Source organism: Stegodyphus dumicola, chromosome 1, assembly GCF_044657685.1.
Source record: "Stegodyphus dumicola isolate Sdum_Otavi_A_Nest chromosome 1, ASM4465768v1".
Classification (NCBI taxonomy): Eukaryota; Metazoa; Arthropoda; class Arachnida; order Araneae; family Eresidae; genus Stegodyphus; species Stegodyphus dumicola.
In genome coordinates this window covers 196,133,438-196,158,554 of record NC_140768.1, presented here as the reverse complement: position 1 = coordinate 196,158,554, position 25,117 = coordinate 196,133,438, and the positions used below count along the sequence as shown (strand labels likewise).

The 25,117-nt window shown below is 31.6% G+C and overlaps 1 protein-coding gene across 5 annotated transcripts in view; it reads right to left on the bottom strand.

The window, feature by feature from the left end:
• Window positions 1–25,117, bottom strand: part of LOC118202825 (histone reader KMT2E-like) — a 185,567-nt gene that overhangs the window by 127,922 nt on the left and 32,528 nt on the right. For all 5 annotated transcript variants that reach the window (XM_085824546.1, XM_085824532.1, XM_085824538.1 and 2 more), the window contains 3 exons: window positions 24,542–24,686; window positions 20,999–21,168; window positions 9,747–9,794 (listed from right to left, as the gene is read on the bottom strand). In XM_085824546.1, coding sequence (XP_085680672.1) covers window positions 9,747–9,794; window positions 20,999–21,168; window positions 24,542–24,686 — 363 coding nt within the window. The remainder of the gene's footprint in view (window positions 1–9,746; window positions 9,795–20,998; window positions 21,169–24,541; window positions 24,687–25,117) is intronic.

The window sequence follows — 25,117 nt, the reverse complement described above, 5'->3', positions numbered from 1 at the left end:
TGATATCAGTGTGTCAAGCAAAAGCTACTTAGAGGACAGACTGTTGTGTTTTCTAATGAAATCTGGATTTGCCTTAGTGCCAGTAATGGCTGCGTGTTGGTTAGAAGAAAGCCAGGTGAGCGCCTGCAACCAACCTGTCTGTGTCTTACATATATTGAACCTATAACTGAAGTTATGGTCTGAGAAGCAATTTCGTATGACAGCAGAAGCACTCTCATAGTTATCCCATGCACCCTGACTGCAAATCTGTACATCAGTCTGGTCATTCAACCTGTTCCACTGCCATTCATTAACAGCATTCAAGGGCGTTTTTAACGGGTCCGTGACCCTTAGCTAATGAGATGCTTAACCGACACCAGTTAGCCAGCATGGACACTTAGCCGACAGGTCATTTAGCCGACATGGACAGTTAGCCGACAAGACATTTAGCCGACAGGACACTTACAGGAGCCAACAGGATATTTAGCCAACAAGGACACTTAGCCGACAAGGACACTTAGCCGATAGAACATTTAGCTATGGGACATTTAACAGTCAAGACTTTTAGTCAATAGGACATTAAGTCAACAGTGACGTTAGCTGAAACGTACCCAATAATTATTTAAACTTGCGAAAATTCTTGACTTCTCCATAAGTTCAATATTTAAGTCATTTTTTCACCTATCAGTAAAATTCATTCTTTCCCCATAAAGCTCCCATATGTTCTTTTAATTATTGTGTAATTTAGTATAGTTTGATATATATTGTGCTGTTTGGTGTATACTAGGCGAAATTGAAAAAGCGTTGAAATTTCTTGTCAGGAAATACGAATTATTTTTTGAAATGAAAAAATATTTTTTTTAGCTAGTTACATTACAGTCACTTAGTTACATTTTAATATTGGATCTGCAAAAATAGCCCATAAAGCTTCTTCATTTAATCAACTGGGTTCCTTTGAACACTTTCACATCATTAATATTTTTCTTGTTTAGTTAATGATATTAATTTTCCAATCTCGCTCTTCCTAATGCTTTCAAATTTCTAATACCTTTTCGTTTCATTACTATTATATATTAAGTAAAATGGTCACTCTATTTCTGTTAGGCCCGGCAATGGTCAAGCGGTAAAGTCACTGAGAACTGGTAGTTCGGTCCGAATTTCGAATCAGCGAATGGACTGCCTGCATGGGCTTTCTCATGGTTTTCCCCATGTGTTATGAGCCAGTTTTCCTTTGAAAGCCCTTCACGAAGGTATCCCTCCCCTTAGGTAGATAGACTTTCCCATAATTACATAAACCAAATGAAAAAAAAAGCAAACCTACTTCTGTTAGATGGTTGCAGGCCACGAGGCATGAATTCCTGTGCCGGAGACCTATACCAGATTAATAAATATACGATGCCTAATGTGTAAATAATATTTCAGATAGAAAAAGTTGTTCCAGTGTGGCAAGGTGTAGGGTCAATCACTCTATTTCCTGACAGGGAAAGGAAATTTCATTAGAGGGAGGAGCCAAATGACTTTATATGGGAATGAATGTAGCATGACGTATTAAGCAAAGTAATAATAAAATGTGAAAGTATTAGAAATCTGAAAACAATCGGGAAGGCGAGACTCATTGTCAGCTAAATGTCCTGTCAGCCAAGTGTTCTTGTCGGCTAAATGTCCATGTTGACTCTGTCGGCTAAGTGCTCACGACCGCTTTATAACAGCGGTATGAGGGTAATTCTCGCCTTCATAGTGCTGTTATAAATCAAGATACTCTACACAGTGTCGACATGTTGCCCTTGGCATAGATCTTTCTTCACTTGAGCACATATGGGACATCATTAGATGACAACTCAAGCATCATCCACAACCACCATTAACTACCCCTGTATTTATCGACCAAGTGCAACAGACATGGAACTCCACCTCACAAACTGACATCCGGCACTTGTACTGCACAATACATGGACGTTTGCATCGAAAATCTAATGAATTAAATATGTTACCTAGATGTATTGCCAAAATTTCATTGCTCTATAAAAATGTTTTCTTGCTGTTCAGATTTTTTTTTTTTTTTTTTTTTTTTTTTTTTTTTTTTTTTTTGTTTTGTTTGTTTGTTTTTCCTCTCACTGCATAGGAAACTGGCATGTACATTGAAGGCCAGAAAGAAATCAGGGCAGTTAAACTATAACATAGATCGTATAAAAAATTGAATTTCTGACAGAATTTTGAAGATTTTGTATAAGACATTTTTACTAACTTTATGGTCTATGTTCACTCCAGATTTCTCCGCCAAACGAAAAATTTTAATCTTTCTCCCCCCCCCAAAAAAAAAACCTACATTCATTCTCTTTTTATCCCTTATGTATACAGCAGTTTGTCATTTCAGTGAAAATTAAGTTTAATTTACCGGAATATCCAAGTCCTCTTCCGAGAAGCACAATGTGAACAATTGTTCCGATTGGTGAACATTTCAGCACTCTCATGCTAATCTAATATTTTTGAGTGCAGCTTTATAACAATTAGCATTTTTCACAAGGATGAAACCACCCAGATGAAAAGTCCCTATTTTTTATGAAGATTGCCAAAAATTTATTTCATCTCCTGCTTCAATTATTAATTAACAATGCAAATGAAAACTCGACTTGCATAAAGATACCTTGGCATCAGGGCACCAGAACCCTAAGAAAGTTTCTATTTCTCGAACAATAGTTGACCTGCATGAGAGTGCAAGCACCTTCCTGAAATGGTCCTTTGCAATGTCTATTCCTTTTCATTTGCTGTAAAGCTTCAGCTTTGTATTTTAACAAATATATATATATATATATATATATATATATAGTCTAAATAAAGAATGTACTGATGATAATGATTGTTCATATAATGTTTTAAACAATTTTATGCAAGCTTTAGCATGATTAAGCTGTTTTGAAGACCTTTTCAAACTTGTTTTGACAACGGTTCTGACAATGCTATAATTATCCTTTTGGATTTCATCCAAAGCATCTGAAACTGGCTTCAAATGTGAAGTGAGAGATCTTATACATTTTGTCTGAATGCTATATTAAGAATATTTGAATAACTATTCTTCTACTGCAAATCTGTTCCACAATATGCACGAAAATTGGCTAGTTTTTTATGCAGTTAGATGCCACTTAATTTGATCTGACTTAATGACTAAAAATGACTGAAAGTTATCATTCCAATATTGTTATCAAATTGCCAAAGTGCATGCTAAAGACGTATATGAAATGTCCAAATTATGTATGAAAATATGTAAAATGCATTAGCTTGTTATGATCAATAATTTGGTTAACATGATCATACAAGGGTCGTTCAAAGTTGATGGGGATTTTCGTACATAAATAATTGATGAATAGCCGGATCATGATGAAACTTGCGGGTGACGTAATGTATTCCTTTTCGAGCTACTAGTACACATCATGACGTATTTGGCGCATGCGCAGCAATTGCAGCGAACATGGCAGCAACCAGTGTGGCTGTGGCTGTGGCTGTGGAGGAGCGGTGTGTAACCAAATTTCCTATGAAGGAGAAAGTTAAACCAACTGAGATTTTCAGAAGATTGCATGCACAATATGGTGAACAAACGATGTCACAGACAAGAGTGAACGAATGGTGTGAACAGTTTCATTTCTGTTATGTTTAATTGTTTATTTAGATGTGGGCTAAGATATGGCGTTAGTTGTCCACATTTCTGCCAACTATACAAGAATATGTAATGTAGCATTTTGCATGTGCTTTTCAGAGCTCAAAGATGTCTGGCAGGAAGCGTTTCGCGAGTGATATAACCTATATTCCTGACAATAATTTCGACACTAATAGTTGTTCTGACTCTGATTTCAAGTATATTGAAGATAGTTATAATGAACCTGATGAAAATTTCTCGGATTCCTCTGCAGATAGTGATGAATCTGAAAATTCAGTTTCTATTGAAAACTTTCAACAGTGGAGCAAAATTGATACGCAAAATATTACATTATGCATATATTTTCATTAGTATATATATGTATGTTTTACCTTTATATTTTATAAACTAAATCATAATTTACCCAATATTAATTTTCAAAATTTTCTTTTTATAACATTATTCTTCAATTTCAGTATTCTGACAACCTTTTTCTATGATCTAATGCTATATTTGGAAAAAAAAAAAAAACTCTTTTACAAAAATTTTTTTGTATATTTTTAACTCTAAAATACATGTAGATTTGAAGTATTTAATAAAAAAAATACACAATTTTTTAACCTATTTTGATAAAAAAAAATTATGCAGTGAGAGGGTTAAACGACCCTTGTAATATTATACAAGTTTTTTTAAACTGAAGTTAAGTTTCCAAATACGTTCAAAATTTATCATAAAAATTATGAGTAACAGAGAAATATTGCCAAGTAAGGAATTAAGTTGCCAAACAGCTTGGTTTTAATTTTAGTCAATCATTTAAAATTAGACTCTCACCCCAAAAAACTTAGTTTTCAACACAGAATTTTAATAACTCTAATAATATTTTTAGAGGCAATCAGACGCAGCTCTAAAAAAAATATCTCTGATAACATCTTCGCCAAAGTAGTTCCCCCTCCCAAAGCGGGGGCCTAATTTTAAATTTTACATTGGCGATTTCTCTTACAATGAGAGATGCCTTTTCAGTATTAAGAAGATTAGGGGTTCAGTATCAGTCAAATTATTCCCAGAAATGTTAGGAATAGTTCATAGACAATCTTCTGAATTCTCTGAATTAAAATGCTGTGAAAATACTTACATTTTTCTATATTTATATTAAATTGGTTAGATTTCACATTTTTTTTAATATTTATATTAAATTAGTTAGATTTCATAGTTATTTGGAAGTATATTTTTTCTCATTGCTTAATGTTATTAGAATAACCATGGACAAGGATCAGTATATTTTCGCTTGTATGTGATGTTAATGATATATCAATTTCCTCCACTAAATATACAATTTCATTTGTTATACAAACAAATACACGGATTATTAAATAATTATGCATATCAGATCTACTGCTTTTACTTCCTTATTTCTTAGGTATGCCACTAAAATGCTGTTTTTAAATTCTAATGGCAATAAAAGCAATAAAATGGCACAGGAACATAAATTATTAAAACAACAGCCAAATCTAACGCCGACCTCCAAAACATAAATAACTAACTAAAAGCAATATATTGCACCCTGCATAATTACAAATTATTGATTTATTTCAGACAGTAGACGAACACTCTCGCATCATGTATACTGTTTGATTAACTAAAATATACTGCATTTATGTATTGATTCTTTATATATGTCATTTAACAATTTATCCCTTATATCACTTTCAAACAAATGGTTATGCAAGGTGCACCCATAAAGGAACGCAGCAATTTCTAATAAATAAAACAAAGATAACTAAAAATAAATTTATGTTCTTCAAAATAACTGCCAGAGATGTCTATACAATCTTCCCAATGTTTATTCAAGTCACTGAAAATACTATTTACAGGCATCGGAACTAACTATTTGCAAAACATGCATAACATTTGATTTAATATCTAAGTTTTCAAATCTCAGTCCTTTCATGGATATCTTAAGCTTCAGAAAAAGGAAAATATCAGCTGGGATTAAGTTGGCAGAATACAGTGGATTATTTATTACCACAATTGAATGTTTAGCAAGATACTGTTGCACAGACAATGCTGTATGGGGCTTAGCATTGTCATGTAAAAGAAATCAATGCCCAGAATCCTTCCTAACTACCTATCTTTCTGCCTTATCCCATTTCTTAATCAAAAAAGGACTTACAGAAACAAAATCTTGTCTTTTCGTTTCTGGGGCGTATATTGCAGACATCAGGTCTCATCTTCTGCTATGATATACTTTAACAAATTGTTGTCCCGTCTCACAGTGGTCAGCACATCTTCACAGCAAGTTCTTCTCTCTTCATCCAAAGCATAAATCAAGCACAAACTTGCCTCATTTTCAGATTTCAATTGCAATTAACCTGCAGCTTTTTTGCTTATCCTAAGCATGTCTGAAAGTTGCTGAGCAGTTACACGTCTTTCAGCTTTTACTTAAGAGTGAATTTTCTTCACATTTTTATCATTCTTTAAATTTTGAATAAATGATCTTTGGTTCATTTTCAATGTTTATCTGCCTATATTTAAAGCAGTTGTACCACTCATTCATTTATGTTCTTGATAAAGATACATCACCATATACTGTTTGAATCAACTCTTAACATTTCAGTAGCAATTTTTAACATTATTACACCTTGAACCAAATTTTTTTTCACAGTAAATGAAAATGACTCCGGAGCTTTGATATGCAAACAACAAACTAACCTTTCAAACTGGTTTTAACAAGAGTTGAGATATCACTCTTACGAAACATACACTTATTCTTTGACTTTTTTTTACTTTATCATTTGGTCTTTTAATTTGTCCAATTATTTTACGGGCATACCTTGCATTGAATACGCAGCATCTTCACCAATTTTCTGTAAGAAATTGCTATGCGAAAAAATGTGAAATTTGTAGCATAAAAAAATTTACCTTTCTAATGATCAATTTTAGATTTTTGAGAAGATGGTATTTTTGCAATATGTTTACTTATATCATGTCCCATGTGTTTTGAATTAGTGCATTCACCTTAAGATTTCACCTTGACACTAGATGGGCATGAAAATGACAAACTTTCTTGCATTTTACAAACATCAATTTAAAAAATATTTTAAACAATTTCACTTCTTTGAAAAACTTTTGCTTTTTGCATTCAGTAAATAAAATCTCTTTATGTGCATTAAATATTATCTTAATCTTTGATTTTAACACAATCCTTGACACTATGAATACACAAATATATCTCTAATCCACTTCATACCCCATCTCCCAAAAAAATTAAAGGGAGAGAAATATCTCAAGATAATGAGAGTTATTTAGTTTATAAAAATTTCAGATTCTGGACTAATGATGTAAAAAGTAAAATGAATCAAATACTGTATACAATAATAAGACTGAATTATATAGTCAATAAAAAATTAGGGCATGATACAGATGATATAAAAAGTATAATAAATACCATACGCAGGTATTCTGCATATCAGCTTTTGATGATTCAAAGTATGATCCTTATAATCTCAAGTTATAATAATAATCGTCAATTTAAATTTCTGTAATTTCAAATTTACTTATGCAAATGGCATTAAACACTTTGCAACCAATGGTGATTATATTTCAACTGCTTAAAAACACATAGAATCAAATCGATGATAAGTATTACAATAATTATGAAAATACTATTTATTAAATAAATGTCATTACACTTTATTTCTCCCCCATCCTGAAAAAAATACACAGATCTACTAAACACAAAAATGTCAGAAAATATTCACTGGGGGAAACAGAAGTCATTAGACTTTTTCAAAAACTGATAAAAAAATGATTCAGCTGTCAAACAAGGATGCTTGCTATCAAGCACCAAAATTTGTATCATGAATCCTCCCTTTTTGTTAGATGCCAACATTTTATTTCAATATTTTACTATTAAATGGCACGGCACTGCCATCCAAATGATGGAACAGCACTGACATCATTTGTATGGCATCCTTCAAAAGACAGCTAAGGAATTGAAGCTCATTTAAATGCCATTGCAATTGTATCATTACTCATTTTTCATGCTTCATACAATCAAGTATTTAATATGCTCCTTATCACAGGAAATCACATTCATCAGTTAACAGTGGGATCACATCATTCATATATTGAAATTAAGTTTGACTGGCTTCTAATGTACAACCTGAACTTCTAATTATTCAACAAATAGAAATCCATGGATGTGAAATTCAGTAATCGAGAAAATTGACAGAAGGGCATCAGTGACTTATAAACTGTTCACAATCAAATATCTAATTTCTCCAGCAATGCCTTCCAATCACACTCAACATACAGTAATTCATCATTATATATATATCTTTGCTTTCTATGTTGCAGTGCCATTTATTAGCAGATTTTTTATATGCATAGCCAGATGGATAACACATCTTGGTTGTTAGATGCTCTGTTAACAGAAATCCTACTAAAAATGCTTCACATTTACCTCACATATTACACCCTCCCTCTCTTCCCCAAGTTGTAAAGTTGTAAAGATTTGAATTTAATTAACTCTTTAGCTGGTGATTTGATGTACACTTCACTTTTAATTTCCATTAGCTCTTGCTAGGATGTAAAACAGACAGTGCATGTAAGAAAAGTGCTCTTGAAAATTAGAGAGAAAGAGAGAGTGCTTTGGCAGCAACACCAACCATTGCATATTTCCTCACCTAACTCTGACAACTACGTTTCCAGCATTAGCTTTGTTAGCCAAACTACTCATGCATTTAGTTAGAATTGAAGCAAGGCCAGTTAGGCTTTCACAGCTGAGAATTTCCAGCATTAACTACTTCAAACTTTAAGTTTTATTTTATGTTACCTTGAAATCTCTCAAACAGCAAAAATTGGTCTAAGCACAAATCGTGCGCTGTTACATTAAAAATTAAATAAAAAGGTTTGTTTAAACATTCTTCTGAATTACATTATTTGCAATAAACACATTGAAATTAAGCTAATTAAAGAATAGACCTTCACAAATACCATGATCACTAGATAATTTCTTACAAATGATTACTAAAATAATATGCAAAATTCTTTGGTTATAATTAATGGTAAGATTCACACAGGCATTATACATTAATTTTTACTTTGACAATATTTCATTATTATTACCAAATGAAGGATAATGCACAAAACTGGATATTTAGCAGATTTTGCAGAGAAACTGGTGAATTATTTCTCGCTCAACTTCTAAAGAGAGAAGCAACCATGCTTGATCAAAAGAGGATTGGCAATTTATTTGGACTGTTGGCAAGCATATCAAACAGAGGAACTGCAAAAAGCAAGTTAGAGACATTTCACAGTGAATCATAAATTTCATTTTGTTGACCCAACAGCAGCTACTTATACACAAAATGTTGAAAGACTGTGGTGCTTCACTAAGCAGGGAATAAAAATCAACAAGAAACAGTTTGTCATCATCACATCCTAACTTGCAGAGCTTATTTGACAAATGTCTTTAAGACAAGAAAATGCTTCTGATATTATTTTAAAAACAATCACAGAAACATGACAACTACATTGCGCATGTGATATGAACTTGGAAATTATCCTGGTACCATCCTGACATTTAAAAAATGTGGGCCATAATAATAAGTACTGAAAATTTAATTTCCTTTCAAATAATGTTCTATTTAATTTACAGAACTTAACACTTCACATTTTCACTTGACATTTTTCCTAAGCTTGGCCTCCAATTTATTCATGCTGATTTTGTTTTCCTTTGGCTCTTATAAATTTTTCTTTAGAATAAATATTGATGGTTTCTGACAAATATATTAGTTTTTCCAGCCAGAATAACATTTAAAAACTGCTGTTTTTAATAAAGCATTAAAATATAAATCAATATACATACAAAATTTATTATTAGAAAAGATTTTTTATATATCACCTCCGAAGCACATAAATTTAATTTTTACATAAATTTAATATATATATATGGGAAGAGAACAGTTGATGATAGCACTTGAACTATCATCTGGTTTGATTGTTTATGTATTTTAATATGAAAAATTTAACACATAAACAATATCTCATTAATAAAACCTACAAATTGCTTCATTATCTAACTTAGGAGATACAGAAAAAAATAAATAGCAGAGAAAGAAACATCATTACTTACAGACATCGATCACAGCATATCATATATTCATCATCATGTTCAAAGCCACTTAAAATAAAAATAAATAAATATTGTATTCAAATTAATAAAACATGAGAGATTATTTAACCAATTTAAAACTTTTTAGGTTTTTAGTAGTTTGGAAAATAGAAAAATATTACCTTCTAATATTAGAATTTTACTATAATTTTAAACTTGAATTTCAAGAAAACACATTTTAAAATGCTTAACATAAAATGGGAATATGTTACTAACAAAACATAAAATTTATTATGCAATACAGATTTTTTTCTTAATAATAATTAGATACTATACTATTTATTCAACATATTTCCCCCACACACACTTTTTTCAGCATATTATTTAGAAACTTCCGATTTATGGCTATGATGTAAAATGTATGCACAAATAAACTGTTTAGTGTAGTTAAAAAAAAAATTACTGAAATTGATAAGCCCTTTGAAATGCATAATATAATAATATTAGTAAATGATGTTTTAACGGTATTAATGGATGATTATAAAACTAACTTGATGGCCCTTCAGGACATGAGATGGAGTTCAGGATGGCAGAAATTATGCTATATTTTGTAGCTGTGAAACATGTTTGGCACGCGTTTCATTGTTCATGTATTAGGCATATTATTATCAATTTTGAGGCCAAGTCTCCCAGGTCATGCAGGATTAGATTGAGAGCTAGATTCTTCAATTATAGTTTAATTAACTGCACCAACTGAAGATAAGGATGAGAAGGAGGAGAATACTTTTTTATGAAAATGGACATGCACTGTATTCAACCAGCCCAAAACATGATATTAAGATTGTATTGGGAAATGCAAATGCTAAGATAAGGAAGAAAAATAGGTTCAGACCTACCATTGGAGGGCATAGCCTACATAACAACTCATATGATAATGGGCAGAGACTGATATATTTTTGCTATGAAACATGATTTGGTGGTGGCCAGCGCTTGTTTTCCACCCAAAAATATTGCTACGAAATGCCCAGCCACACTAAGATAGCTTTCCTGCAAAGTGTGTTTAGGGTTGCCAAAATGACAAGGTAAGGCATGGTTCCCATATTTGGCATAAAATCGCCCATTTGGCGACATGCCATAGACGGATGGACAACATTCTGGAACAAATTCTTACCGGTTTTTCCCATAATATTCTCGAAGGAAAGCCAAAAGCTATGTAAACCCTGCCTGCATGTGGAGCCAATAGAAGTGTACCACGAGTTCGTGCATCGAGCATATGCATTTTTCAGGCTATCAAGAGCATCGTCAAGTGCATTGCAAGTTGTAGCGTGCAGAATCTTGATAGTACGCTGAGTTTTGAGAATGACCGAACCAAGTCCAGAGCTGAATTCTAGTGCTTCGCTGTGAAGTTGTCTTCACCGTTATAGCCTGAAGGCTGTGTTGCTGATTGCTTCAGTGTGTTTGTTGTAGTTTTTTCATGACTGTTTTTGGAACTGTTCTGAGTAATACTGGCTAATAAATTGTGTTTTCATTCTTCACCAAGTGTTGTCGTTAATCACTCCAAATCCACAAATCTGTACAAATGCAACAATAATCACAAAATGAATTGGAGATCTCCAGATTGTGATATTTTCAATCAGATTGATCACATCTTAATCGACACCATACATGCGTCAGACACACTGAATGTCAGGTCATATTGCAGAGCGAATTTTGATGCAGACCATTACTTGATGAAAATCAGAGCAAGAAACTTCAACGCCCATAAAAATCAGAGGGTCAAATTAAGAGAAATTTAACTGTTAAAAGATAGAGGCAGAAAGCAGATATACCAGAATGAATTGTAAACCCAATTAAAAAATCTCATTGGAGGAACAGGAGCATACAAAAATGAGAAATGGAATGAGTTAAAAATGACTACTATTGAAACTGGAAACAAAAGTCTTAGAAAGAGCAAAAAAGGGAATGAGTGATGACCAGTTTGATCAAGAATGTTGAGCTGTCACTAAGCTTAAAAATAAGGCAGATAAGAATATGCTTCAGAGAAAGTATATTAGATTAACTGTTGATAAATATAAATGTGCTAAAAAATTTTTACAAAAGATCCACCATGCTAAAAAGAGGAACTTTCATGAGAATCTTTTAAGAGATGTTAAACATCTTAGAATAGGGAAAGCAGAGCTTTCTGTCATGAAATCAGTAGATGATGGAGAAGTTTTAAACCTAGAAAACCACTTCATAGAGGGAAGACAGTTGTATCTTAAATAATATGAATGACATCCTACAGAGATGAAGAAAGCAGTTGGAAGAGCTGCTGAGTTCTGACCTGTATACAGAGAATAAATCTAGGGGGGGGGAATACATAGAGTGTATTGATCCTCCCTCTCTGGAAGAGGTGAATCGTTTTTTAAAGAAAAATTTAAAAAATAATAAATAAATCTCCTGAGCCAGACAATATTTCTTCAGAACTATTAGATGCTGCAAGACCTAGAAGCATTCTAATAATCCCAGGCTTAATTCAACTCATCTGGAATGAAGAGACAATCCCAAGGGAATGGAAACTTAGTACTGTCTGTTTGATACACAAACAGGAAGATGTGCTCACTTACAGTAATTAAAGAGAAATTAGTCTTCTGCTCACATCTTATAAAATATTTTCAACTATTCTTTTCAATAGACTTTTAACTTAAGTTGATAATGCGACCAAAAATTATCAATGCAGTTTTAGGAAGGGAAGATCAACTATATAAATCTTCAATCTAAAAAATGCAGAGAATTTGGAATTGAAAACAATCTTTTTATCGATTTTAGAACTGCTTATGTTTGCATTAACAGGGAATAACACATTGAGGACATGCATGAACTAAATATTCCAAAAAAACTTTTTCTATTGGTGGCTTTGACTCTCAACAGAAATATGATACAATTTCGTATGCAAGATGATCTTACAGAACAACTTGAGGTCAGAAATAGAGTGATGAACTGAAAAATTAGATGACTTCTGAAATACTTCAGAGAACCTCTGCTGCAAATAGATGTTTTCATGGCTTGAAGAGTTATTTTAAATCCAAATTTCTTAAGCTAAGAACTAAATTACTTCTTTACAACAATCTTATACAATCTATCCTGACTTATGGGTCGGAAGTTTGGGTGCTGACTTGATGAGGTAGCTTTGGATATTTTTGGCAGAAGGATTTTGCTTTGCATATTTGAAGTCCATGTGAATAGATCATGGAGAAGACCTAACTGTGACATATAGTATATACAACTTGATGTAGTAAAATCCTACAAGCTACAGAGACTTAAATGGGCTGGTCATCTGGCCAGAATGCATGAAGATCAGCATTGTCTGAAAATCTTTCTGGAAAACCAAACCATGGAAACCAGACCTTGGAGTTGAGCTCTGGTAAGATTGATCAATTATGCTGAAAATGACTTAATGTTCTTAAAGCCAAAAATTGAAAAACAGTTGCCAGAAGTAAAGACTTCTGGAGAAAAGCAGGGACCACTCTGGGCTGTCAAGCCAATGAAGAAGAAAATCCCTTCCTTTGTACTATGCTGTTCCTTTGCATTAGCATTACTTTCATTTTAGGCTTGAACTGTAAATCATGGCTCTGTGTATAAGTGCAATGCATCTCATTCTGTTTTTACATGACAGAAGAATGCATGCAGTTCAGTTACTGAAGAAGACAAGCAAAATACATTCATGTAAAAAGAAGACATTTATCTGCGGGAGAAAAGATTAGTTCCAGATCTAAGAAATCAGGAAAAATTATTTTTAAAACACCACCCAAAAATATTAGTTTTAACTTATTTCAACAAAATACACATGTGATCATATGTAACAAAAAGTAAATTTGCATTTGAAATGAAAAAATTCCTTCTCCCTCTTCTTATCTTAAGATTTTTTACACTTTCTGGTCATAAATCCTGCAAATAACTAGAATATCACTGCTATCACCTGACATGAGTGGAAATCATCTTTTTTCCTCTATTGATGATTTTTTTTTCCCCTGTGGTCTCTTGAACAAAATCAGTAAAAGTCTCCTCTGGTGCTCATGTTTCACAGATTTTACAATAAATTGAGCTATGCTTCATATTTTAGATAGGCTGTTACATAATTATCTGTAAGAGGTTGTCAACAGCTTCTAGACACACTGAAACTTCTCACTGTATTCCTCATTAAAGGTCATGTTAGATAAAATGATTATATAATTTTCTATTCAGTTCCAAACATTCTTTTCTTAAATCTCCATTCAGAACTCTTTTGTTTTCTTCATTATTACAAGTTCTGTGTCATTAGGAATCTCAAGGGCAACCTTTAATATTTCATCTTCGCTCAGGGCTTTGTTAACTAACAATTAATCAATAAATTTAAATAACTGATCATTGAATCCTTCTCCATCAACTATGTGTGCCATTGAAAATACGACAGGAAGTTTAATTGTACTAGGAATGATGGAATCTCTGTTTTTTACATACTGTGGCCAACCCTTTTTCCAAAAAAAACCACTCTTCCCACTTCCAAGAGAAAAAATTATAGCATTTAGTCAAATGATTTACTATTCGCCATGCAAAGGTGCTTCATTTTCCTCCACTAGATGCTATGCAATCTATTCGTGCATCTATGTTCTAATCTGCTGTAAACAACTTATATATAGAGAGAGAGAATTTGGGCAGGAAAAAATTCTCAGAATTTGTCTTAAACTGCTTCTCTTAAATCAAAATGACACATGTAAAAACAGAATTTTTGTTTTTCTTTTGCAATCTTGTTTACTGAAATTCATAAAAAAAAATGTATAAATAGTTTTGCTTATTTATTTATTATTGCCTATTAACAGTTATTTTTTTTATTTATTTATTTATGGGTTTAAAAAAATTCTTGCAAATAACCTGATTTTATAACAGCTGACACTCTTTATTGAAATTGATACTGCACTTTAAGTTATATCCAAAAGTATGGGCACAATTACCTTTGTTTGCTAAAAATTGAGCTTTAAATTCACCTGAAAAGATGAAATATTTCAGACTATATGACTAAAAGAGGACGACATTGACAAATGATGAAATTTGAGTTTGATAATGAGAAAGTGAAAATTATTTCTAATGAGAGTGTTACGCCTGGTCCTCATAAGTGTTAACTTAAAAGTAAATAGTAACTTTTATGTGAATGACAGATTTAGTTAAAGATCAGCTTTCAGCAGGAGAAGCCAATGGCTTAGTGAGGTGAATTTTTAGAAATTATGGCAAAGTTTGAACATAATTTACATAGCTCACGTTCAGTAATTGTGATGAGAGTAAGATAAAAATACTGTTCCAGGTGTCATTACTGTGCTCAAGAGATTGCTTTGTCTGTGAATGCTTGTTAAGGCAGGACGAATCAAAACTACTGGATGTGGCTCAACTGAGAAATGGTAAGTAACTTAGAAATTATTTTTAAATAACTGTGACTCTTTGTAAATCATGGTTATGAACACTGTATAATGAATAATGTCTTCCATATTATGATTTCATAGTAAAGCTTCAAAATGTTCGCAGTAAAAAAAGTTTTTAAAAAATAACATTTGTTGCTATTGGTTAAAGATCTACATCAGGATGCAGAGTTGAACTCAACTGATGAATAAAATTACTAATAATAATGATTACAAATCTGATCTAGAATTTGCTAAATTAATGATTACATACATAATTATGAAAGGAAATCCAGTGAAGAATGTGAATTAGAAATAGCAAGATTTAGATTTTATCTGATTCTAACCCTTCCTTAAACACATTGCTAGAAAAATTAAAAACATAAAAATTTTAACAATATCCAGTGAGCATTTAAAATTAAAATGTTCCAGAAGATTACACAGCTGGAGTTTAACCCCTTCGAGCCAGGTAGCGAAAACGCGCGCTTATCACGGAGGAAGGCAGTGTCTTCCGCGAGTGTCTCTCCAGGGCCTGGGGCTTTTTTGCTACTAAGCCTAAATCCATGAAATTTCCGAAGTATCAACGCATTGCTTAATAATGCTCTATGGAGTATTTAAACGGCTTATGCTTTATAAATATTTTTATATATATACTTTAATTACCTTATTTCTTGTTTAAATGCATATTTTACACATTTTATTTTAATTACTCACCATTTTATGACTTTTAACATTATACATCTGAAAACTAAATATATTACTTAAAATTCTCTTTTCGTATGAAAAATTTTAAAACAGGGATCTACACACAGTCCTACGTTACATTCCTTGAACTCGTAATAACTCATTAGCCGTTTTGGAGGATTTTTCCGGGAATGTGAACAAACGAAGCATCGTCGTCTCATTTTCTTATCAGTCTCTTCTGAACAAAGTTTTGGAAAATGTCTTTCAGTTAATCTTTCAGAATCAATATCAGAATATCAGAATTTCAGAATCAATATCTGAAATATTTTGCATCATTTCTGCTATTTCATGCTCTGTTAAACATTTTCGACGCTTCGACATTGAAACGGTAAAAACAGAAAGAATTCACGTCTAACAAGATCTAATTATTTTCTAAAAAATGAACTGTAAACTGAAATACTCAACGCTTTAGCACATATAAAACTTCTACTTACAATAAACAACTACCACGTGCGAATAAAGTGCGATTTAAAGAGACGTCATAAATCACGCCATTCGGAAACATTTAGTTCCCCGTTTGTTTATATAATCAAAAACATGTATGTGAGTCATGCTTCTCTCATTTCGAGTAGAAGGTCTAATGTACATGTGTCTGAAACCATATGGACATACAGTGCCATCTTGTGGCAGAAATTATAGTTTGAAAAACGTTCCAAGGTACTGGCACAAATATGTGACAGTCGGTAGTAAACGCAACAATGCTCTGCCTGCGTGTCGGCCGGTAGATAAGTGTGTTCATTGCTGGCACGTATACGTGACAGTCGGCGCGAAGGGGTTAATAAATTTACTGGGTGAAAATCCAACTAATGCTTTAAGTAAGTAAAGATGATGTCAAAAATTTCAAAGTAGTTGACAAATTCTTCAAAGAAATAGTCAAGTGCTCAAACATGAGCATTCAAGCAGTTTTGAAAGACTAACCATTAGTCGGGAAAAACAGACACACAGTTTTCAGCATGGTTAATGACACAAGAGAAATACTTCTGTAGACTAAGGAATGTGAATGATTTAAGTACACTTCATGTAATAACTGAGGCTGATAAATTGATATAAATCCTTCAGCATGAGACAGCCATGTATATCAACATAAAAAAAGTGACCAAAGGTTAAAATTTTTGGAAATCAAAAAAGGGCATAACATGTTCCTTACTTGCAAAAGAAAATCATTAAAAGAGACTGGTAACTAATCTGAAAACATTAATACTTTTGAAATAGATGCAAAGCAAGTATTTAGTATTACAACAGGGTTTGTACACATTTCTTTACATGAAAATTAAGGACTTTTAAGGACCATCAAAGAAAAAATTAAGGACCTATCAGCAAACAAAAAAATGAATAGAATAAAGCAATTATCCATACAACTAACTTCATGCTTGTAATTTCACTTTAAGAAACTAACAGAAGTGTGTATTATGCACTATTATTAAATTCAATTTAATAGTTAACATAAAACAATTTTGAAAATTAAACTAACTCCTTACAAGTTATGAAGTAGATAACATTAAATTAGGAACATAATTTCTTGAAAAACATGTATAAGTGTATTTTACACTAATAACAGTCACTATTTTTTAGAGATTTACATGATTATTATTTAACTTATTTGATATTTATTTAAACACAGTCAACTATTATTATAATCACAATGTAAGAATATTTTCCAGATTAAAATAACTGATTTGTAAACATACAATTTATTTCCTTGGTTTTTTGAAAGATACTAGAATAATAAACTGTACAATAAAAGATACAAAACATTTGTGCTTTTTTTAAATCCGAAATCTTTTCAGCTATTTTAACATCTAATTTATTTATGTCTATTTCCTTTTCTTTAATTATTCTTCTAAGTTCATTTGCTTTGATAAACAAATCAATGTTCCTGCTGGTCTCAGCTTCATCTGCTAAAGCATCTACTTCTCCATTAATATCTTTAATGTCCCTTTGAAGAAATTTTTTCTTCTGCTTCATATAATCAATTTCTTCCTCAATAATATTTCTTTTCCTCTTTGAATTTTCAGATTTAGTTAAAGATTTTTGTTCTTCTAAATACAGAACTTCTATATAACGAACTCCACTTCTTGCAGAAGCTGCTGCTGATTTCATTTCTTTATTAATTTCGATATTAAGAACACCTCCAGAAAATTTAATGTAATCAAATATTGTGCGTTGAAAAATGTATGATGAGTCACTTAAATTTTCAATTTCAATTGCTTTATTTACAGAGAAGCCCCTTTCCACAGAGGCCTGTTCATGTGACAAGATAAGAATACTTGTCACAATGAATACTTGAATAGTGAAAATATATATTTTTTACTATATATATACATAATTTATTTCCTAAACAATATTGATTAATTGATTATATTATCTCCTAAGTTTAATTAAAGTAGAATTATTTTAAAAGAGTGAATCCATACTGGTAAGTTATATTTTGAAAGATGTGTGTATATATATATATATATATATATATATACAGTACAAAGTCCGAGATTTGGACATCACCACCAACCAATTTTTCATGGCTTTTTTGAAGGGAAGGGGTATGCTTTACGCACGCGCATTAGATTTTTTTCCTCATCATAAAAAAACATGCCGGAAATCCCGATTCTTAATCTCAGTTTGAAGCTAAATAAAATATCTCATTACTGAAGAAATAATTATTTTAGCATAAATTTGTGTGATTAGTAACTTGACTCCATAGCTGCGTATCTGCTTGGCATAATTTCATACCGAAACATTTGTTAATTTTACACCAACTAATATTTTATATCCTTGATGCCGAAATCGCGAATCATTATTTATTGTATTTTGCTTTCATCATCGCATGTTTATCAACGGATGACAACTTGAGTGATGAATCATGCAGCGACGCCAAATAACAGAGTATTATCCGATTACAGATTTAAGTTTAATGCGCTAAAATGTTGACAAGGGGAGATTTAGCAGAAATTTCTTTCCTTATGCTAAAAATAGATTTTGTTAATGATACTCATAGGACAAACGATTATATTTAGTGCTATTTGAATTAAGAATAACTGATTTGTTATTCACATAAAGCCAGAACCAGCGCCAGATCTCGCATGGCCGCACCAGGCGGCAGAATTTAGCGAAGTGAAACAGAAGTTTTTCATTGCGATGACAATGTCCAATCATCAATCAATTAACGGAGAGCGAAATCTGTAGTATGGTTCTAAATCCAGAAAATACAGCTACCGATAGTAAAGAAAGTAACAGAGAGGTTACTGAACGAGAAAAAATTTTGATTGATAAGTTATTCGGAATTCTCGACACAGCAATTACAGGACTTGAACAATGGAACTTAATAACTGAACAAGAAATTATGTCTAAAGTATTAGAAGAGAAAACAAATCAAACAACTCACATTGAAAGAAATGTTTAATAAAGTAAACATATAAATATTAAGCTCTTTTCTTTTGTAAATTTTGATACCCTTTAAATCATAAATACTTCATTATTTCATAAATCACGATTTCATATTTTTAATTTTATAATTTCTACGTGCCATCTTAGTAGATTTAAAATGATCTAATATCCGGAAAAATCTCAAATCTGGGATCGCCGAAGTCCCGACGAGTCCAGACCTCAGACTTTGTACTGTATAAATATATATATATAATATGGAATGTATATTTTCAGTTAAACTTCTACCCAATAACTTATTAGTATGAATTACTAAATTCATGAAAATTAATTTTGCGTCTAGTTAATTCAGGAAAATTAGTTTCAATTAGTTGTTTTCAGCTTTAAAAATATTAAAAAAATTTTAATTAGTTAGTTATTTTCAACTAATAATTGTATCGCCATTAGCAAAAATTATGCATTACTATCAACAACATAGGTTTAAACCAAATACTTAATTCTCTATTGAAGCTTCAAAACATATTTCCGAACTTCACTTTTTCTCGGCTAGCGTTACCGAATTTGCCCTTGGCAACCTAAAATCGAAATGGAGCCAACAGATTTCCCGCGAAATCGATAACAGACCCTCTGCAGAAATAAACTCATAATCCCGATATCCCATACATATAGTATGTGCAAAAGAGAATAAACTCCGTAGAAGGTGATAAAAAATTAATTTATGGCTTAATTGAAACAAACACAGAAATTAAGCTAAGCAAAACCGTGTAAAAACAAATTGAAATGATAAAACGAAACTTAATTTTCATGTGAATTTTCAGCGCTGACTCTCCCATTCTAGAAATTTCAATTTGTTTCAGACAAAGACCACATTTAAGGATTGCCATCCATCAATATCCAGTCTTTGTAGTCAGCTTGATGAAGCCACAGTTTTTTGAAAATGTACTTTCCAGGCATCTCGTTCCTATTGGCGTCGGAAGGGTTGTGGCCTTCCAGGTTGGGATTGCTCTAATTTTGGCAAATATTTTCAGAATCCCCCCCCCCCTTTTTTTTTTTTTTTTTCTCGAGCACCTTCATTATCACTTTCGCCTCTTAAAGAACTTTAGGCTTCACGCTTTCGTCACAATCTGCCTAAATTTATGGATAACACCTGTTTCGAAAGATTGGGTGAATAGCCAATCAGACACCGATACTTTCGTTCGGGTAGCTAATTGTTTTTTTTTTTTTTTTTATCGTTTGCAATGCAAATCCGTCAACAGATTGGTTAAGAGCTGTGTAATTTTAATTCCATATTCATGAGAAATCGTAATTCACACTTAGAATGGCAATCATTAGAAATGATAAGAAATGTCAAATGAGCAAAATTAAGGACCGTTTATTCATTTTGGCCAAAATTAAGGACTTTTTAAGGACCAAAAATCATTTTTGGAAAAATTAAGGTCTTTTAAGGACTTTTAAGGACCGTACGAACCCTGCACAAACTAATCAGATTTTTCAATTTTAAAATTCCAGTAAAAGTTGGGGGAAAGAGGCATTGTCTGGTAAAGATTAGAAACAAATGAAAAACTCACCAATCAAACACTCTAAATTTTAAATTCTGCATTAAATAAAAATTAATAAATAAAATAGAATCATTATATAAAGATTTTTTAGCAATAAAGTCCATATAGCATCTACAGACACATGATTCTGAAAACTTCATTAGTGTAAGAATAAAAATGTAACATCAAAATCTTTGATGTTTACCATATGCAACGTGTGACGCTGCTCCCTCCTTGAGCTTCTTCATTCGTTGTAGAAATGGACACAACAGAAAGATTAGTATCTTCATCAGGTATCCCATTAGTATGAGCAGGTGAAGCACAAGGGGAACAACTAGGTGGAGTAGGTGGTGGTGGAGCTCCATAGTTATGGTCCTGTAAGGTTATGTATGAAATAAACTCATATACTAAAATGTAAAGGTAACAAGGAACACGAAATTCCTATCTCTTCCTGAAATTAAATTGTAGATTATGCTTGGCTAAATCCACATTTTCTAAACTACATTTAAACAAATATGCAAATGATTTTCTAAAAATAAATCTTATAAATTTTACTTATTTCAAAATATTCATAAAATAGAAGTTTCTTTTAGGTCTGCAATACAACCAAATATCTTGGGTCTCGTATAATTACAGCAAAAATGTGATAATCTGGTACTTTTGGAACTCTAAAAATACAAATTGTCCAATATGTTGGATTACTACACAATGTTGCTTCCCCCTTCCCTATCAACGAATCTTTTGAGAAATGAAAAAAATTTCATACAGCAATTTTGCCTCGGTAAAACTTATTAGTAAATAAATTTACACATTGTTTAATTATATTTAATCAGTTTTTGCTACATCATGAAGTCATCAATATTACCAGTACATGAAACTTTTCAAATAAAGTTTGGATGTCCACTTGCATCCTTTTTTACTTGTTGTACGAAGAAAAAATGAGGTATTGTAATCGCGAAAAGTTTCAGGCAGCATATTTCAACGAAAATATCCATTTTGACCGCTATTGAATGCAATTTAACAATGTTTCTGCCTGGCATCTGTACGTAAGAACAGAATAAAAGACTCTTTTCCTCCAAAAAAATTATAAAACTGTTTTAAAATGAATTCGAAAAATAATTTTTCGTGGTGTCTCTACGTATGTATCCTGCATAACTAAAAAAATGAGTAGCCTCAGAATGTTGAAATTTTCTATATAGGACTGCTATAACAAGTAGATGTGCACTTCATATTTTGGTTGCAATCAGCCGCACCATATGTATCTTGCATAACTCAAAAGTGAGTAGCCTCAGAATGTTGAAATTTTGTATATAGGACTGGTATAACATGTAGATGTGCACTTAATATTTTGGTTGCAATCGGCCGCACCAAACGTATGTAACTATATTTAGATATATATCCACTCTGTTACCTGGCTCAGTGATCTCAGTTTCTTTACTCTTATATGTTTGTAAATTGTACATTTTTTGTTTTAAAAACGATTGAATTATGTTGTTCTTATCCTCCTGTTAAGGTTTTATGCCTTTAGGAAATCCGCAAGGAATATTTGTAGAATTATCAACAATTTAAAAGCTGTTTAAGTGCGATTAAGCCCAATTTTTAAATAACATGCGAACATACTTGTTTACATTTGAAATAGTAGATTTGTTGCCAATCTATAGAGTATCTTCGCAACAACAAAGATAATGCCTTCATTTATTATTGCAAATTAAATCATGCTTAATCCTTTCTGGAATTTTTTGAGGAAATAAGTGTTTACGATTTACTCGAAAATTTGTAATCTAGATATTTTGAGTTTTTATGTATTTTTTCCCTGTTGCAAAGCTAGAACTGATTTAATTGAATGAGAAATACTGTATCGTCTGTGAAAAAAATTTTTTTTTTTTTTTTTTTTTTTTTTTTTTTTTTTTTGCTTGCTTAATTTCTTTTATATGTCGTTCTAGATTTATTATAGTATTTGAATAGAACATCTGGCAGTAATGAGATAATTCTTCATTTGATATAAATTTTGTGCATTCTGAGTTATAATATTAACGAAATATAACACTACTAAGTGAACCTAGAACCAGAATGTCGCTATGGTAAACAAATATAGTGAATTTTAAAGAGTGTACTTTTTCTATTGTGGTTTATGCGCTATTGACGAAGTAGATTTAATTCAATCCAATAAGTTTAAATGAAATGCAAGAAAAAATGCATATAATTTAATATTCCATACAAGGAAGTCATGTGGTGTAGACATCAGATTTTTTCAAATAACATTCATTCCAAAGAATATGAATATTCATTTTTTTTTTTTTTTTTTTTTTTTTTTTTTTTTTGAGTTTCTTTGGGAAGATCCACAAATGTACTTAACACTTCACAGGTCTCATACCAAGTGATCTTAGTTGAAATTCCTATGGGTTTTCCCTCCCCACCCCTCACGGGTGCTGTCTGCAAATCAGCACGCTTGGAATTATGAAATTATGATTAAATTGTTATTCATTATTTTGTTATCAATTTCAATCCATTTTATCTTAGGCCCACCAGCAGACGATCGGTAAACATTGGTAGTTCAGTCGAAGGTTTAAATCTTGTAAACATGCTGGTTGCGTAGGCATTTTCATGGTTTTCCCCATGCGTAACGCGTATACGAGCTAGTTGAAGTCCTCCATGAAAGTATCCCTCCCCTTGAGGACTTACAGTAATCACATAAACCAATAAAACCCTCTCTTTCCCCCCCCCTGTGTGTTCGTTTCTCAAAAGCATAGTTAAGGGATTGTTCAGAGATTGATTTTCACTTATTTCAATAAATAACTCGCAATGGTTAGTCATCATGGTACCATCATCTTCTTTAAAAGAATTTTGTATTATGGATTGTGACCATAATTTTCAGTTTTTTTTTTTTTTTTTTTTTTTTTTTTTTTTTTTACACTGCACTGTTTACATACTTCTAAGCAATACCAGCCATGAAAACTGCATTGTTTGTATTGAAGCATACTTGGAAATTCCTGAGACTGCAATCCAAGTTCGAAAAATTTTGAGAAAATGAATTACTACATTTTTTTACAGTTACAGTTTTAAATAACATTTTGATCCTCATATAGGATTAATTGTTAGTCATGCTTTTATTTTATTCCCTTATCAACATTTTTGTCAAGTTAAACAGATAAAAAACAATGTTAATAAATGTAAATAAAAAAATTAACTGAAAATGGCCAAAAACCACACACATAGCTAAGGCTAAAACCTTTTCGGAATTTTGCCAAATGAAATGCTAACGGCACCCGTAGGAATTTTGCTGTCCTAACAAAATTTTGCTTTCCAACTTGGGCTACAAATATTTTCACTTTTTAATATACCGATGCCATAAATAGACCCTACACCTTTTTCCACAAATATGATAATCAATTAAAAAATCATTTCTGTTTTAACTCAAACTTCAGATATATATACTTCATCTTAATCTTGCAAATCAGTGTCTATTTAAATAGTTGCAAAACAAAACTAAAAAGCATCAAAAACTTCACACACAAAAGCTACTGCAAGCAAAGAAAATTATGCAGTTTTTATGATTACGCCAAGAACCCTAAGTTTACACACATCATTACAGTATTTATACTGAAAAACTATAACAAGTTATATAAATTTTGTGGTAAAAGAACATAAGTTAATTCCAGATTGCAGAAGTGTTGATCATAAACTTTTTATAAGCAAAGATAAATTATTCATGATCATTTTGACATTTGATTAAGAAAAATATACCAACCTGATAGGGCAAACCAAAGCAACTTCCCAAGCTATGATTAACATTTGTTTTCACTTCTTTAACAACATGTGTATATAATGTATTAGATGTAGCAATATCAACCATAGAACTTTCATCATCTGTCATCACGGGCCCATCGGAATGTCTAAAATTTAAAAAAAACTACATGATATCATCTTGCAATAACCTTAAAGTTGAACAATGTTGATATATTAAGCTTACAACCATGAATTTAACTATACAACAAAAAGATATAACATATCAATAAAAATCACATGTAATTTAAAATCTCAAAATTAACAACTCTTGCTAGACACTCACTCAGGTTTGATTTAAAAAAAAGCTTAAAAACATTAAATGCTTACATTAAATGAATCTTCATCAGTTCTCTACTGGATATACATTTCAAATTATTTGTTATATTTACTTCATCCACTTAAAATCAGTTACATAAAATGTTAAAAGATATGACTTTCTTTCCATAAACAGTGATCTTTGACATACATTTTCAGTTACAAATATTAGGAAACATTTGAAGGAAAAATAAGGAATAGAATATATTTATAGGGAAAATTA